The sequence below is a fragment of the Ranitomeya variabilis genome, chromosome 6, assembly GCF_051348905.1.
Source record: "Ranitomeya variabilis isolate aRanVar5 chromosome 6, aRanVar5.hap1, whole genome shotgun sequence".
In the NCBI taxonomy this organism is placed as follows: domain Eukaryota; kingdom Metazoa; phylum Chordata; class Amphibia; order Anura; family Dendrobatidae; genus Ranitomeya; species Ranitomeya variabilis.
In genome coordinates, this window is record NC_135237.1 from 575579218 (window position 1) to 575598684 (window position 19467).

Genomic DNA, 19467 nt, shown 5'->3' on the forward strand with positions numbered 1-19467 from the left:
TCTCTTCTCTGGCATTTCCTCTCTTTCCTTCTTTCTCTTCTGGCATTACTTCTCTCTCCTTGTCTCTTCTCTGGCATTTCCTCTCTTTCCTTCTTTCTCTTCTGGCATTACTTCTCTCTCCTTGTCTCTTCTCTGGCATTTCCTCTCTTTCCTTCTTTCTCTTCTGGCATTACTTCTCTCTCCTTGTCTCTTCTCTGGCATTTCCTATCTTCCCTTCTTTCTCTTCTGGCATTACTTCTCTCTCCTTGTCTCTTCTCTGGCATTTCCTATCTTTCCTTCTTTCTCTTCTGGCATTACTTCTCTCTCCTTGTCTCTTCTCTGGCATTTCCTCTCTTTCCTTCTTTCTCTTCTGGCATTACTTCTCTCTCCTTGTCTCTTCTCTGGCATTTCCTCTCTTTCCTTCTTTCTCTTCTGGCATTACTTCTCTCTCCTTGTCTCTTCTCTGACATTTCCTCTCTTTCCTTCTTTCTCTTCTGGCATTACTTCTCTCTCCTTGTCTCTTCTCTGGCATTTCCTCTCTTTCCTTCTTTCTCTTCTGGCATTACTTCTCTCTCCTTGTCTCTTCTCTGACATTTCCTCTCTTTCCTTCTTTCTCTTCTGGCATTACTTCTCTCTCCTTGTCTCTTCTCTGACATTTCCTCTCTTTCCTTCTTTCTCTTCTGGCATTACTTCTCTCTCCTTGTCTCTTCTCTGGCATTTCCTATCTTCCCTTCTTTCTCTTCTGGCATTACTTCTCTCTCCTTGTCTCTTCTCTGGCATTTCCTATCTTTCCTTCTTTCTCTTCTGGCATTACTTCTCTCTCCTTGTCTCTTCTCTGGCATTTCCTCTCTTTCCTTCTTTCTCTTCTGGCATTACTTCTCTCTCCTTGTCTCTTCTCTGGCATTTCCTCTCTTTCCTTCTTTCTCTTCTGGCATTACTTCTCTCTCCTTGTCTCTTCTCTGACATTTCCTCTCTTTCCTTCTTTCTCTTCTGGCATTACTTCTCTCTCCTTGTCTCTTCTCTGGCATTTCCTCTCTTTCCTTCTTTCTCTTCTGGCATTACTTCTCTCTCCTTGTCTCTTCTCTGACATTTCCTCTCTTTCCTTCTTTCTCTTCTGGCATTACTTCTCTCTCCTTGTCTCTTCTCTGACATTTCCTCTCTTTCCTTCTTTCTCTTCTGGCATTACTTCTCTCTCCTTGTCTCTTCTCTGGCATTTCCTATCTTCCCTTCTTTCTCTTCTGGCATTACTTCTCTCTCCTTGTCTCTTCTCTGGCATTTCCTATCTTCCCTTCTTTCTCTTCTGGCATTACTTCTCTCTCCTTGTCTCTTCTCTGACATTTCCTATCTTCCCTTCTTTCTCTTCTGACATTACTTCTCTCTCCTTGTCTCTTCTCTGGCATTTCCCCTCTTCCCTCCTTTCTCTTCCGGCATTACTTCTCTCTCCTTGTCTCTTCTCTGACATTTTCTCTCTGCCCTCCTTTCTCTTCCGGCATTACTTTTCTCTCCTTGTCTTTTTCTCTGACATTTCCTCTTCTTTCTCTTCTGGCATTACTTTTCTCTCCTTGTCTCTTCTCTGACATTTCCTCTCTTCCCTTGTCTCTTTCTCTGAACTTTCTTCCGTTTAACAGACTCTTCCTTCTTAAATTCACCAGGTTCCTGGCATTAATGATGGCAGGAATATGAATAATTTCATTTTCTGCAGGTTTGTTGTAGAAATCCATGTTCTACCTACAGAGAGATATTTTCAGTCACAGTAATGTCTACAACACATTTGCGGCCTGTGAATGTTCCCTGGTGCTGCGACTGTAATTCTGGTGATTAGAAGAGCACATCCATTACCACAGTTGTGCGTGCAGCGTTTTTCGTTGTGAATATTTGTTTCATCTTCTTTATATTTGCAGTTTCCCCGTTGACTTATGTGAGGGACTGTGGGTTTTTGGAGAAATGTACAGAGGTGGTCGTACTCCGGACCCCGTACAGCAGATCAGTATCCATCAACAGTTGCTGTAAAACAAATCTGTGCACACCGGAGACCCCGACAGGTGAGTGCTGGTGACTACAAGCTTCTCACCTCCCCTTCGTGCAGAATGATGTGCACTCCTATAAATATGACAAACAGATAACTGGATTGGTCATTATAAAGTGCTCTTCTCGACACTATGATGTCAGCTCCCCAATGTGTACCTTCCAATATACGAGGCACATCCAGCAGCTATGATGTGTAGCAGCGGTCAGAAAAGAGATCTGCAGAATATATGATCAGCCGAGATGACCATATTGGCAGTATTGGCATTGGTTGAAGAATAATGGGCAGGTAGTGGAGCTTGTGATGTCATGCCATGCAAAAATCTGACTTCCAAGATGGCGATAGCCATGGAAAGAAAGCCCAGGAGGGCAGTTGACCCAACTTGGCATTTTTCATGTTTTGCTACCTCACAACCTAGAATTTCATTTATATTTTTTTGAGGTTTTGCATCAGTTCATGTAAAGAACTTGCCAACTGTGAACATTTGCTTTTCTTTTTATTGCGAAGCAAACAACAAATAGGGCAAATAACTGAAAACTTAAGCATGCATAACTATTCACCCCCCTAAAGTCAGTACTTTGTAGAGCCTCCTTTTGCAGCAATTGCAGCTGCACGTCACTTTGGATAAGTCTCTACGAGCTTTCCACATCTGGCCACTGGCCATTCCTCAAGGCAAAAAGGCAAAGCTGCTCCAGCTCCTTCAAGTTAAATGTTTCCTCTGAAATCTTCACACCTGATCACAGATTCTCAGTTGAATTAAGGTCTGGGCTGTGACTTGGCCACTCCAGAACATGTACATGTTTCCCATTACACCCCTCGAGAGTTGCTTTATCAGTTTTCTGTGGGTTATTGTCTTGTTGGAAGGTGAACCTTTGTCTCAGTCTCAGATCACTGACAGACTGAGACAGGTTTTGTTCAAAAATATCCCTGAATTTTGCACCATCCATCTCCCTTTTGAAATTGGCCCATTTTGCCAGTCCCTGCTGCTGAAAAACATCCCACAGCATGATGCTGCTACCACTATGTTTCACGGTGAGGATGGTGTTCTTGGGGTGATGAGCTGTGTTGGTTTGATGCCAAACATAGCGTTTAGCTTTGTCTCCCAAAATTTAAATTTTGGTCTCATCTGACAACAGCACTTTCCTCCATATATTTGGGGAGTCTCCCACATTTTTGGCAAACTCAAAACCAGTCCTACAATTTTTGTGAGTAAGTAAATGCTTTTTTTCTGCCCACTCTTCCATAAAGGCCACCTCTATGGAGTGTATGACTTATTGTGGTCGTATGGACTAATACTCCAGTCTCTGCTTGGGAACTCTGCAGCTCCTTCAGGGTTACCTTTGATCTCTGTGCTACCTCCCTGATTAATCGCCTCCTTGCCTGGGCTGAGATTTTTGTTGGGTGTCTTGTCTTGCTGGGTTTGTTGTGGAAACATGTTCTTTCCTTTTGATTATAATGGATTTGATGGTGCTTCGGGAGATCATCAGAGATTAGGATATTTTTTATAACCCAACCCTAATTTGTACTTCTTCACAATTTTGTCCCTGACTTGTTTGGAGATCTCCTTGGTCTCCATGGTGGTGTTTGGAGATCTCCTTGGTCTTCATGGTGGTATCTGGAGATCTCCTTGGTCTTCATGGTGGTGTCTGGAGATCTCCTTGGCCTTCATGATGGTGTTTGGAGATCTCCTTCGTCTTCATGGTAGTGTTTGGTTAGTGGTGCAGGTTGCAACCTCTGTCCTTCCAGAAAAAGTAAAGTGTATATACTGACAGACACGTGACACTTACATTGCACACAGGGGGATGTCCTGTCACTAAGCATTTGACTTATGAAGGGAATTACTTGCTCCAGAAATTTATAAAGGTTTCATAGCAAATGTGGTAAATACAAAGCACATTACAATTTTTAGTCATTTAATCTCATAAATTTAATTTACGCTTCACTATTTTTCTCAGTTCACTTTGCTGACTTAGAATATTTATTGCTGAGGGATCACACAGAAAACGGATTACAAAAATATTTACACACAGGCTGTAATGTAACAAAATAGGTAAAAGCCAAGGGGGTGAATATTTTCACAAGCCACTGTATAAGGCAAAATTAAAAACAGAAAAAAAAGCCTCTTTCATCTCTTAATAACCGTATTTCCTCATCGCCTATGACTACAGTAGATGACATAGTGCAGGGGGAAATAACACTACACCCACAGAGAGTCACTGACAGTGACATGGTCGGTCACATCCTGCTTAAATTATGAAGGACGGACTCATAAAGCCTGTGCAGACAAAGAAAGAACTGCCAGAAATGAGGAGGAAGAGGGAATCTGATACACCCTGTATTAGACATAAAGGAGGCCTCATACACATTCTGTTTACATTTGGAAGAAGAGCATCATATATACCCTGAAAAAATTAAGAGGGAGGGTCACATGATGACTCCATAAATATTTTGAGTGTGGACCTCCTGATGACCTTGCCTTTACATTGGCTTTATGTTATGCTGCTATCATTCGGGGGTGTACAGAAGTCTGGGCCAATCCAGCCCTTGTTCATTTTGATAAGAGTCAGCCTGTCGGCATTTTCAACTGACAGGAGGATGCGCTTATCAGTTATAATACCCCCAGCAGCACTAAAAACCCACTCTGACAAAACACTAGAGACAGGACAGCACCTCCAAGGCATAGAGAGCCAGTTCATGCCACGTCTCTAGCTTGGATAACTAATACATGTACGGCACAGAGGAATCCCGGAGGACACTGGTACGGTCGGCTAGGTACTCCTTCACCATCTTCCAAAACTTTTCCCTTCTTTTTAGAGTACTCTTTGCATCGGGGCCTTGGCACTGGGAAGGTCTAATGAAACTGTCCCAGACCTTTGATAGTGTTCCTCTGTCTCTGTTGGACGTGGTGTGTGTCTCCCTCGTGTGTCTTCCTTGGTTACCCAAGGATCTACAGTTAGGTCCATATATATTTGGACACAGACAACATTTTTCTTATTTTGGTTATAGACATTACCACAATGAATTTTAAACAAAACAATTCCGATGCAGTTGAAGTTCAGACTTTCAGCTTTCATTTGAGGGTATCCACATTAAAATTGGATGAAGGGTTTAAGAGTTTCAGCTCCTTAACATGTGCCTCCCTGTTTTTAAAGGTACCAAAAGTAATTGGACAGATTCAATAATTTTAAATAAAATGTTCATTTCTAGTACTTGGTTGAAAACCCTTTGTTGGCAATGACGGCCTGAAGTCTTGAACTCATGGACATCACCAGACGCTGAGTTTCCTCCTTTTTGATGCTCGGCCAGGCCTTCACTGCAGTGGTTTTCAGTTGCTGTTTGTTTATGGGCCAAGTGAAATGCTGCTCAATTGGGTTGAGATCAGGTGACTGACTTGGCCATTCAGGAATATTCTACTTCTTTGCTTTAATAGACTCCTGGGTTGCTTTGGCTTTATGTTTTCAGTCGTTGTCCATCTGTAGTATGAAACGACGACCAATCAGTTTGGCTGCATTTGGCTGGATCTGAGCACACAGTATGGCGGCTCTGAATACCTCAGAATTCATTCGGCTGCTTCTGTCCTGTGTCACATCATCAATAAACACTAGTGACCCAGTGCCACTGGCAGCCATGCATGCCCAAGCCATCACACTGCCTCCGCCGTGGTTACAGATGATGTGGTATGCTTTGGATCATGAGCTGGACCACGCCGTCACCATACTTTTCTCTTTCCATCATTCTGGTAGAGGTTGATCTTGGTTTCATCTGTCCAAAGAATGTTCTTCCAGAACTGTGCTGGCTTTTTTAGATGTTCTTTAGCAAAGTCCAGTCTAGCCTTTTCATTCTTGATGCTTATGAGTGGCTGCACCGTGCAGTGAACCCTCTGTAGTTACTTTCATGCCGTCTTCTCTTTATGGTAGATTTGGATATTGATACGCCGACCTCCTGGAGAATGTTGGTCACTTGGTTGGCTGTTGTGAAGGGGTTTCTCTTCACCATGGAGATTATTCTGCGATCACCCACCACTGTTGTCTTCCGTGGGCGCTCAGGTCTTTTTGCATTGATGAGTTCACCAGTGCTTTCTTTCTTTCTCAGGATGGACCAAACTGTACATTTTGCCACTCCTAATATTGTAGCAATTTCTCGGATGGTTTTTCCTGTTTTCGCACCTTAAGGATGGCTTGTTTCACCTGCATGGAGATCTCCTTTACTGCATGTTTACTTCACAGCAAAACCTTCCAAATGCAAGCACCACACCTCAAATCAACTCCAGGCCTTTTATCTGCTTAATTTAGAATTACATAACAAAGGGATTGCCCACACCTGTCCATGAAATAGCCTTGGAGTCAATTGTCCAATTACTTTTGGTCCCTTTAAAAACAGGGTGGCACATGTTAAGGAGCTGAAACTCCTAAACCCTTCATCCAATTTTAATGTGGATACCCTCAAATGAAAGCTGAAAGTCTGAACTTCAACTGCATCTGAATTGTTTTGCTTAAAATTCATTGTGGTAATGTCTGTAACCAAAATTAGAAAAATGTCGTCTCTGTCCAAATATATATGGACCTAACTGTATAACGTCTGCCATAAGTGTTTTCAGATGGGAATTTTTGTACTAATTGTTCGACTAGGGCCTGCTGGTATTGCACCATTTTACTAGCCCTCTCCACCTCAGGAAGGAGAGATGGAAAGTTCTCCTTATAGCAATGGTCAAAAAGGGTGAACAACCCCAGTAATTGTTGGCCCCAAAGTGTATAAAGCAAGGGTCAAGGGAAAGGCAGTGTGACATAAAGCCAGCCATGTGTGCCAGACTCCCAAGAGGCAAAACTTCCCTGTCCCCACCGGGAGGACCACTTTCCATCTCTTCCTCCTTCTCTTCAGCCCATCCACACTGAACAGATGGGATTAAACTTGTGTTGGTAGTACCCTCTTTAGTGCAGGCAGCCATCTCCTGTTCCTCCTCCTCAGCCTCCTCCTCCTCCTCATTATCACCCAATCCGTGCTGAGAAGATGAGATGAGGCTGGGTAGATTCCTCTTTAACCCCTTTCTGACATTGGGCGTAGTAGTACGCTGATATCAGACTCCCCCTGTTTGGTGTGCACACCTTTCCGGGCACATGATATATAGAGTTGACATGCCCGCAACACCCGTGGGTGGAATCACGATCCACACGTGGCTGTTAAATAGTTAAATGCCGCTGTCATTCTCTGACAGCGGCATTTAACTTGCGCTTATGGCAAGCGCACGATAAATCCCGCCCCTCGGTGACCCCGTGCCGTGATCGCGGGTTACTGATGGGTTGGTATGACAACCAGAGGTCTCCAGCTTAACACTATGGTTGTCATAGCCAGATTGCTATGAGCGCTGACTGGTGGTTGGCGCTCATAGCAAGTGAGAATTTCTGCTACATGCAGGCGATCTGATCATTGCCTGTATGTAGCAGAGCCAATCAGGTGAAGCATGCAAAAAGTAAAAAAAAAAAAGTTTTTAAAAATATTACAAAATAAAAAAATCTAAAAGTTCAAATCACCCCCTTTCGCTTCATTTAAAATAAAACAATATATAAAAAAAAAATCAAACATACACATATTTGGTATCGCCGAGTTCAGAATCGCCCGATCTATCAATAAAAAATACAGAATTAACCCTATGGCTAAACGGCATAATGAGAAAAAAAGTAAAAATGCCAGAGTTATGTTTTTTTGGTCGCCGCAACATTGCATTAACGGGCGATCATAAGAACATATTTGCACCAAAAACGTCAGCTCGCCACGCGAAATAAGCCCTCACCCGACCCAAGATCGTGAAAAAAATGTCGGTAGACACAGAAGCAGGATGTTCCGCTTATTATGGCATCAGCGCTGCTCACCATCTTAGGCTACTTTCACACTAGCGTCGGGCTCGGTCCGTCGCAGTGTGTCGGGCCGAGGTCCCCGACGCTACCGTTCTCTGCGCCGCACAACGGGGGCAGCGGATGCATTTTTCCAGCGCATCCGCTGCCCCATTGTGAGGTGCGGGGAAGTGTGGGGAGGTGGGGGTGGAGTTCCGGCTGCGCATGCGCGGTCGGAAAAAGCAGACCGTCGGGAGCAAAAAACGTTACATGTAATGTTTTTTGCTCCCGACGGTCCGCCACTGCACGACGCATCCGTCTCACGAAGGTTGCGACGTGTGGCAATCCGTCGCAATGCGTCGCTAATGTTAGTCAATGGTAAAAAAACGCATCCTGCAAGCACTTTTGCAGGATGCGTTTTTTCTGCAAAACGACGCATTGTGACGGATTGCAGTTAACGCTAGTGTGAAAGTAGCCTTAGTTGATCCCTCAAAGTTTTGGAGAAGTTCACAGGTGGGTGTGACTGTAAGGGAATGTGCACACAACACAAAAACACAAAAACGTCTTGTAAAATTCTTCCATCTTTTTTCACTAATTTAAACTACTTCACTAAAGCTGTGAAACGCCTAAAACACAGGAGCGGACGGCTCTTCAGACGCCTTCCATAGATAAGATAAAAAATAAAGTCGTCAGTTGATTGAAGCAAAGGACATCAAAGTCAACACTTTAGTAAAACGTCAGGTGCACATGCCCCGAGGCGAGACACGGCGGCGAGGAGGAAGTGACTGCCTGGACTTGTTCAGATGACAGCAGATCCCGTGGAGGAGCCGTGATGGGCCGGATGCGCCTCTTCTTTACATCCAGACTGACCTCGCTCTATATACCTGGGATATTGTGCTCAAATACTCAGGGGGACAAAGTAAAAAACACAGACAAAGTCGCAGCCAACCTCGATATTTATTAAAAAAAAGTCTGCAAAATATATCAATGAACCTTTTCCTAAGGAAACACACTTGAGGGGAATGTCCCACAAACAAAGTATATCTTAATTAATAGATCTCAAGAGTCAGACCACCTGACCGGAGACAGGGGTATTTCCTTGTGGGCAGGGGCGTACGGAGAAATCATGGGGCCCCATAGCAGAACTTCTGATTGGGCCCCCAACCTCTCTAAAAAGAAAAACCTTTAATATTGATAATATTTAGAGGTTTACAGAAAAACATATCTCACAACTTCACAGCTCTTACAAAGTAAGTTTCTCCTATTGAAGCCCCTAGATTGCCCTTTCATTGCCCACATAAGTATGATGCCAACAAAAGTACCCCCAAACACAGTATCACAACCCCACATAGAATTCCTCCACCACACAGTATGATGATCCTACTGTACCCCCTCACCTCAATCCCACCGGCAATGTATGGTAACCCCAACACAGATGATGCTCCAACTGTTATCCCTACCCAGCCCTCCACACAGGATAATGACCCCACATAGTTCACAATACAGAATAGCTGGTCCCACATAGTCTTCCACACAGTATAGTGTGCCCCACATCGCCCTACATAAAGTAAAATAGGCCCCACATAGTCATCTACACACTATAACGAACCCCCATAGTCCTCCAAACAGTATAATGGGCCCACGTAGTTCACCATAAAGAATAATTGGCCCCACATAGTCATCCACACAGTATACAGGGCCCCCACATATCCCTCCATATAGTAAAAGAGGTCCCACAAATTCATCCATACAGTATAACGGGCCACACATATTCCTCTATACAGAAGTGTGGGCTCAACATAGTCCTCCATATAGACTAATGGGCCGCACATAACTCTCCAAACAGAATAATTGGCCCCACATAGTCCTTCATTTACAATATAATGACCCCACATAGTCTTGCATAGAGTATAAAGGGCCTTGCATTTTACTCCATACAGTATAAAAAGCCCCACATACATACCCCATACAGAATAATGTCCCTACATAGTGCTCTATATAGAATAATGGGCCATACAGAATAAAGGGACATACATAGTCCACCATATATTGTAATGGGCCCCACCTGATATAGTCCTCCACAGAGAATAACGGCCCCGGTAGTGCTCCATACAGAATAATGGGCCCTACATAGTCCTTCGTACAGCGTAAGGTGACCCATATTATACTGCACAGAATAAGGGAACTCACATAGTCCTCCATACACAATGATGGGCCTCAAATATTCCTCTATATAATATAATGGGCCCCACATAGCCCTCCAAACAGAATAATTGGCCCCACATATTCCTCCTCATAGAATTTTAGCCCCACATAGCCCTCCATAAAGAATAATGACCCTATATAATGCTTCATACAGAATAATGGGCCACACATAGTCCTCCAAACAATCATTGGCTCTACATAGTCTCCATACAGTATAATGGGCTCAACATAGTCCTCCGTTCACAATATAATGGTACCACATAGTCCTTCATACAGTAAAAGGACCATACATTTTACTTTATACAGTATAAAAGGTCCCACATAGTCCTGCATACAGAATAATGGCTCCACATAGTCCTTGATACAGAATAATTGGCCCCACATAGCCCTGGATATAGTATTATGGGCCTCACATAGTCCTCCATACAGTATAATGGGCTCAACATAGTTCTCAATTCACAATATTATGGCCCCAGACAGTCCTTCATACCATATAAAAGGCCTCACTTATTCCTCCATACGGAATAATGACCCCACATAATTCTCCATACAGAATAATGGCACCACATAGTGCTCCATACAGAATAATAGGGCATACATAGTCCACCATACAATCTAATGGGCCCCGCCCCACATAGTCCTCCATACAGAATAATGGCCCTATATGGTGCTCCACACAGAGTAATGAGCTGTACATAGTCCTCCACACAGAATAAGGGACCCCAGATAGTCCTTCATACAGAATAATGGGCCCCACATAGTGCTCCATACAGAATAATGGGCCCCTAAGAGTTCTCCATAAAGATTAATGGGACACACAGTCCTTCATACAGAATTAGAGGCCCCTCATAGTACACCATACAGTATATTTGGCCCCACAAAGCCCTTCATACAGTGTAATGGCCCCACAGAGTCCTCCATACAGAATAATGAGCCCCACATAGTGCTCCATACAGAATGGGCTAAACATAGTCCTATATACAGTATAATGGACCCCACATATCCTCCATACAGAACAATGAGCACCACATAGTCCTCCATACAGAATACTGGGCCCAACATAGTCCTCTATACAGTATAATGCACCTCGCATAGTTCTTCATACAGAATACCAGGTTCCATAAAATGCTTCATACAGTATTATCGGCCCCACATAGCTCTCCATACAATATAGTGGAGACCACAAAGTACTTCATATAGAATGAGCCCCACATAGTCCTCCATAGAGAATAATGAGCCCCACATAGTCCTTCATACAGAATAGCGGGTCCCACAAAATGCTCCATACAGTATTATGGGCCCCATATACCTCTCCATACAATATAATGGAGATCACAAAGTACTCCATACAGAATAATGAGCCCCACATAGTCCTCTATACAGTATAATTGGCCCAACATAGTCCTATATACACTACCTTGAAAAAGGCTATCACGCCGAAACGCGCGTCGGGGTGTGTGCACCCGGCGGGTGTTTGATCTTCCAGCCTGCTCAGGTAATTATGTATACAACTAGATTGTGGCCCGATTCTATTGCATCGGGTATTCTAGAATATGCATGTCCCCGTAGTATATGGACAATGATGATTCCAGAATTCGCAGCAGACTGTGCCCGTGGCTGATTGGTCGAGGCAACTTTTGTGACATCATCGTCGCCATGGCAACCATTATGACATCTACGTCGATACTGTGCCCGTCGCTGATTGGTTGAGGCCCAGGTTGGCCTCGACCAATCAGAGATGCGGGATTTCCAGGACAGACAGAAAAACCCTTAGACAATCTATATATATAATTAAGGGTTTTTCTGTCTGTCTGTCTGTCCTGGAAATCCCGCATCTCTAATTGGTCGAGGCCGCCAGGCCTCGACCATTCAGCGACGGGCACAGCATGGCGACGATGATGATGTCATAAAGGTTGCCTCGACCAATCAGCGACGGGCACAGTCTGCCGCGAATTCGCCTCGACCAATCAGCGACGGGCACAGTATCGACGTAGATGTCATAATGGTTGCCATGGTGACGATGATGTCATAAAGGTTGCCTCGGCCAATCAGCCACGGGCACAGTCTGCCGCGAATTCTGGAATCATTATTGTCCATATACTACGGGGACATGCATATTCTAGAATACCCGATGCGTTAGAATCGGGCCACAGTCTAGTTATATTTATAGATATTATGATCTCCTATATGGTATCTATAGATTTGTGATTATTTACCTGCTGCTATATGTACTCAGGCTGGATTTGATATTGCATATCTTGATTTATATAATTAGCAGCACATTGGCTGTGATATACTTTTAACATATATATATATATATATATATATATATATATATATATATATATATATATATATATATATATATAATATATTGTTGTCTATACCTTTACCCATAGTTGTGCACCCCTGCGTTTCCCACATGCACATTGTGGCGTGAGTCCATGTCCCCTGGCTTTGTCAAATGTCCTTTAATATTTAATAAAGTTTTTTGTAATTTTCCAAAGAACGCTATCTTGGGTGTTTTCTGATCGTAGTTTTTCTGTGGTTTTGAGTAATAGTGAGCTTGAGATTACCCCATTATTATTTCCATAATAGCACATAATAAACATGTGATTATTATTGATCATTTTTGAAGGATTTATTGGTATGTTTTCCATGAAGTTGTTATTTTCATAGTCCTATATACAGTATAGTATATATAGTATAATGGACAACACATAGCTCTCCATACAATATAATAGAGACCACAAAGTACTGCATACAGAATGAGCCCCACATAGTCCTCCATATAGAATAATGAGCCCCACATAGTCGTTCATACAGAATAGTTGGTCCCACAAAATGCTCCATATAGTATTATGGGCCCCACTTAGCTCTCCTTACAATATAATGGAGACTACAAAGTACTCCATAAAGAATGAGCCCCACATAGTCCTCTATACAGAATAATGAGCCCCACATTAGAAAAAAATAAATAAAAACTCACTTCTCCTCATTCCTCACTGCTCCGGTCATGGCAGCAAGCGATGTAAAGCTCTGCACTGTTCATTACAATGGCAGTGAAATACCAATGATACCGTTGAAAGTGATTCTAGGCGAGGTAAGGTGGGCCATTACCGCATCGTGGGCCATATATAATCACCCTGCTTCGCAGATTTGTTCCTCAGACCAGGACTGAACATGCTGTATAGAGCATATTATCTATAGTGTACATTTTTGTGTCAAGATGAATCACAGCGCTCACGCCGTTTACCGCATACTGTGAGGGATAGTTTTAATGGAAAGTTTTTCTTAAAGGAAACATGTCATGTTGAACCTAGCATCTGATCTGTGAGCTCCATGTTATAGAGCAGGAGGAGCTGAGCGGACTGATATATAGAGGAATACTCTACATATACAAAAGTCTTAGAAAACATTCCTACTTTTGCAGCATTTTTCCACGTGCCTAAGTAGAAGTGTTAACGATAAACTATTAACAATTAACAAAATGCTAATTGACTGAAGAAAGGAGAAAATACCAACCAATGTCACTGCTCCCTTCGTCCTCCCTGCAGAAAGCAGATGAAGGCTGAGCTTTACATATGGCATGTTGTCCTCTGCCTACATGACCACTAAAGACCACCATCCCTACCCGAAGTATGTATGTAACGTTGCAGAGAAAAGTGTGAAGAGTATCAATGTCACTATAAGATTAGTCCTGGAGGTGATGACCCAGCCCCGGAGCTCTGGAGGTGATGATCTGGCCCCGGAGCCCTGATCTCACATCATCCCGTCTGTCTGGGATCACATGAAGCCTCATACACAGAAGATCTGGGGCAGTAATGTCTTGCTGATTTCCTACTTAGCATACAGGTGACGAGAAGAAGGGATGCAGGCGACGGGCGGTCACCAGATACTGATGATGGAGATGGACGGTCACCAGATACTTTTAATGGAGGCTACGGATGGTCACCAGATACTGATGATGGAGGGGATGGACGGTCACCAGATGCTGAAGATGGAGGCGATGGGTGGTCACCAGATACTGAAGATGGGAGCGATGGGCGTTCACCAGATACTGAAGATGGAGGCGATGGGTGGCTGGTCACCAGATAATGATGATAGAGGCGATGGGCGTTCACCAGAAATTGATGATGGAGTCAATGGGCGGTCAACATATACTAATGATTGAGGTGACGGACAATCACGAGATACCGATGATGGAGGTGACAGGCGGTGACCAGATACTAATGATTGAGGTGATGGACAGTCACCAGATAATGGTTGATGATGAAGGAGACGGGAGGCCATCAGATACTGAGGATGGAGGGGAAAGGAGGTCACCAGATACTGATGATGGTGTCGATGGGCGGTCACCAGATACTGATGATGCAGGTGACGGCGGTCACCAGATACTGATGATGCAGATGACAGCAGTCACCAGATACTGATGATGGTGGCGACGGGCTGTCACTAGATACTGATGATGGAGGCGACAGGCGGTCACCAGATACTGATGATGCAGGTAAGGGCGGTCACCAGATACTGACGATGGTGGCGACAGGTATTCACTAGATACTGATGATGGAGGCGACGGGCGGTCATCAGATATGGACGATGGCGGCGACGGACGTCAACAGATACTCACGATGGAGGCGACAGATGGTCACCAGATAATGACTATGGAAGCAATGGGCGGTCACCAGATTCTGATGATGGAGGCAATGTGCCGTCAACAGATACTGATGATGGAGGCAAAGGCGGTCAACAGATACAATGGTGGCAATGGACGGTCACCAGATACTGACGAGGGTGGTGACGGACGTCACCAGATACTCATGATGGAGGCGACGGATGGTCACCAGATACTGACAATGGAGGCGATGGGCAGTCACTAGATACTGATGGGATTTTGGCACTGGGTGGTAACCAGATACTGATGGGATTTAGGCACTGGGTGGTAAACAGATACTGATGGGATTTAGGCGCAGGGCTGTCACCAGATACTGATGGGATTTAGGCGCAGGGCTGTCACCAGATATTGATGGGATTTAGGCGACAGGCTGTCACCAGATACTGATGGGGTTTAGGCTCTGGGCTGTCATCAGATATTGATGGGATTTAGGCGCCTGGTTGTCACCAGATACTGATGGGATTTAGTCACTGCACTCTTGCCAGATTCTGATGGGATTTAGGCGCCGGGCTGTCACCAGATACTTATGGGATTTAGGCACTGAGTGAACACCAGATATTGATGGGATTTAGGCACTGGGCTGTCACCAGATACTGATGGGATTTAGGCACTGGGCTGTCACCAGATACTGATGGGATTTAGGCACTGGGCTGTCACCAGATACTGATGGGATTTAGGTGCCGGGCTGTCACCAGATACTGATGGGATTTAGGCTCCGGGCTGTCACCAGATACTGATGGGATTTATTTACAAACAACCGCACTCAGAGAATGCATTCAAATTGCGTCATAAGCGTGAAATATTTATTGAGGAACACCACAGTGATCAATAAAGTATTGAGGTAACGTTTCGACCCCTTGATGGGTCTTTATCAAACCTCACTTTAGGAAAAAGGAGAGGATGCTGTCCAATGGACAGACACAGAGGCTCCATACACATACCAAAAGGTATCAAAGATAGCTGGGGAGTGCCGGGGTCTGGTATGGCATGGACAGGGAGCTTATGATGCAATTTGAATACATTCTCTGAGTGCGGTTGTTTGTCCGAATTTATGAGTCTACTGGATCCAGTCCAGGTTCATTCTGCAACCGGCTTCAAGCTTCCAGAGTGCACGCCTTTCTTCTCAGAACTGATGGGATTTAGGCGCTGGGCTGTCACCAGATACTGATGGGATTTAGGCACTGGGCAGTCACCAGATAGTGATGGGATTTTAGGCACTGGGCTGTCACCAGATACTGATGGGATTTAAGTGCCAGCCAGTCATCAGTAACTGATGGGATTTATGCGCCGGCTGGTCACCAGATACTAATAGGATTTAGGTGCCAGCCGGTCATCCGATACTGAAGAAATTTAGGAATCAGACAGTGATCAGTTACTGATGGGATTTAGACGCTGGTCACCAATACTGATGCGATTTAGGCACTGGGCGGTCATCAGATACTGATGGGATTTAGTCACTGGGCGGTCATAAGATACTGATGGGATTTAGATGCTGGACTGTCATCAGGTACTGATGGGATTTAGGCACTGGGCGGTCATCACATACTGATGGGATTTAGGCATCAGACGGTCATCAGATACTGATGGAATTTAGATGCTGGGCTGTCATGAGATCCTGATGGGATTTAGGTGCCAGTCGGTCATCTAAGGGTACTGTCACACAGTGCCATTTTGATCGCTACGACGGTACGATTCGTGACGTTCTAGCGATATCGTTACGATATCATTGTGTCTGACACGCTACTGCGATCAGACATCACGCTGAGAATCGTACGTCGTAGCAGATCGTTTGGAACTTTCTTTCGTCGCTGGATCTCCCGCTGTCATCGCTGGATCGTTGTGTGTGACAGCGATCCAGCGATGTGTTCGCTTGTAACCAGGGTAAACATTGGGTAACTAAGCGCAGGGCCACACTTAGTAACCCGATGTTTACCGTGGTTACCAGTGTAAACGTAAAAAAAACAAACAGTACATACTCACATTCCGGTGTCTGTCCTCCGGCGTCTCAGCTTCTCTGCACTGTGAGCGCCGGCCAGCCAGAAAGCGAGCACAGCGGTGACGTCAGACGTCACCGCTCTGCTTTCCGGCCGCTGTGCTTACACAGTGGAGAGAAGCAGAACGCCGGGGACAGACACCGGAATGTAAGTATGTACTGTTTGTTTTTTTTTACGTTTACGCTGGTAACCAGGGTAAACATCGGGTTACTAAGCGCGGCCCTGCGCTTAGTAACCCAATGTTTACCCTGGTTACCCGGGGACTTCGGCATCGCTCCAGCGCCGTGATTGCAACGTGTGACCGCAGTCTACGACGCTGGAGCGATAATCATACGACGCTGCGACGTCACGGATCGTGCCATCGTAGCGATCAAAATGGCACTGTGTGACAGTACCCTTATACTGATGGGATTCAGATACTTGGCTGTCACCAGATGATGATGGGATTTAGGCGCCGGCCGGTCATCAGATACTGATGGGATTTAAGCGCCGGCCAGTAATTAGATAAGGATGAGATTTAGGCGCCGGGCTGTCACCAGATACTGATGGGATTTAGGAACCAGCTGGTGATCAGACACTGATGGGATTTAGACACTGGGCTGTCATCATATACCGATGGGATTCAGGCGTTGACTGGTCATCAGATACTGATGGGATTTAGACCGTGGGCGGTCATCAGATACTGATGGGATTTAAGCGCCGGCCAGTAATTAGATAAGGATGAGATTTAGGCGCCGGGCTGTCACCAGATACTGATGGGATTTAGGAACCAGCTGGTGATCAGACACTGATGGGATTTAGACACTGGGCTGTCATCATATACCGATGGGATTCAGGCGTTGACTGGTCATCAGATACTGATGGGATTTAGACCGTGGGCGGTCATCAGATACTGATGGGATTTAAGCGCCGGCCAGTCATCAGATACTGATGGGATTTAGGCGTCGGGCTGTCACCAGATACTGATGGGATTTAGGCACCGGCCGGTGATCAGATACTGATTAGTTTTAGACACTGGGCTGTCATCAGATACCGATGGGATTCAGGTGCTGACTGGTCATCGGATACTGATGGGATTTGTATTTTGTTACTCAATATAAAAAAAGTCAATAAAAATTGTAATTTATTAATTTATTTCTCTTCTAACAATAGGAGTCCAGTAGGCGGTTCTAGTCGATGATTGACAACTATCAGAACAGTATAATAATAGAACAATACGGCACTCGTAGTAGTGTATAGAGTAGGTGCTCAAGTAGGGTATCCGGCCCAACAAATCCAAATCCGAAAAAACTTGGCATTCTAGATGAATAATTATCATATGAAAAAGGTTTATTGATGTGCATCCATAAAGGCAAGTTGAAAGTTTTCGATCCACATCCGGACCTTCATCAGAACAAATATAAGAGATCTGGTGCAGGGAGAAACGTTAATCCTGTCTCTATAAATTCCAATATTGGAAGGGTAGCCTGGATGCATATCGCCATTTACCCAGCGACTCCAGTCCCATTACACGTGCGCCTATGTGGGCAGGACTTCTTGCTGCATCCAGGCAACAAACCTTTTGCATATGATAATTATTCATCTAGAGTGCCAAGTATTTCGGATTTGAACTATCAGAACAGTGTCAGCCACTCAATAGGACCGCCCACTGGAGTTTTACTCTCTAATAAGTGGAAACATATATTCAAATTACACTGAATCATTTCCCACAGATGTCGTTTCATGGTCTAGGAAAGGTATTAGATAAAAACCTGTCAATCACTGCTGAGAAATAAGAGTACATGCAGCGCCCCAGAGTCCTGGTCGTTGCAGTACTGTGGCTCCGCCGCTAAGGGGGGCTATGGTACGTCTGATGGCACTGAAGGAGTTCATCTGACCAGGTATCACATACACCAATACATTTCACAGCCGGGCCTCCAGGGAGAGCTAAGGGTTCTATTCACTAGGCCACTCCCCACCATAGTGGGTAAACTGGGGGTCAGGCAGGAAGTTAGATCAGAAAGCTGACTGGGTTGGAACCAGACAACACCTGGTGGCAGAGGGTGTTGTGGGGGAAGATTTGGTAGGGTCCCTGTCAGGTTTGGGACCCTGACAGAGGCCTGGCAACAGGAAAGAACGTCACGGGACCGTGCCTGCTCAGCATAGCGGCGGTGCCCTAAGAAAGGATCAGAAGCGAGATATATTGTGCTGAGTGAGAAACGAGATCAAAGTAAGAAGGAGAATACCAGTAGGAGTCGTGCTGTAAGACCGAGGCAACATCCTACTGAGGCGCACAACCGGCGGCCGGAACGCCGAGGAAGTATTTATATAGCTAGCTCCAAGCAATACTTCAAACCAACGGCAGGACAGTCACAGGCGGGCTGTCTCACCTAAATCACCTATGCAGACATAGGGGGCAACCTGTGGAGAGGGGTGACTCTAGGGTCCCGGAAGAGCTCCGAGCCTACCCGTCATACGGGTGCGTCCCAACTATAACACCGGGAGGGACGGAGGATTAGCAGAACATCATCTAATCGAGTTGTTGTGAGGGAACACGAGAAACAGACACAACAGTTGTGGGGACTATCCCGTAAGCACAGCAGGGGAGGACCACAACACAGCGCTAGCAGGAAGGCACAGATTTCCACCTGCAAAGGGAACTCTGGAGGTGCCATCGGACCGGCCGGACTTGCGCAGCCTGGTGAACCGTATTCCGGACTGAGGATTTAGAGACCTTCAGTAAAGAGGTAAAGAGACTGCAACCTGGTGTCCTCGTTATTT

The 19467-nt window shown here is 45.0% G+C and overlaps 1 protein-coding gene across 1 annotated transcript in view; it reads left to right on the plus strand.

Moving 5' to 3' along the window:
• The window catches only part of LOC143781709 (uncharacterized), a 78147-nt gene that overhangs the window by 43886 nt on the left and 14794 nt on the right, over positions 1 to 19467 (plus strand). Inside the window, exon 4 of the mRNA XM_077268454.1 lies at positions 1881 to 2021. Coding sequence (XP_077124569.1) covers positions 1881 to 2021 — 141 coding nt within the window. The remainder of the gene's footprint in view (positions 1 to 1880; positions 2022 to 19467) is intronic.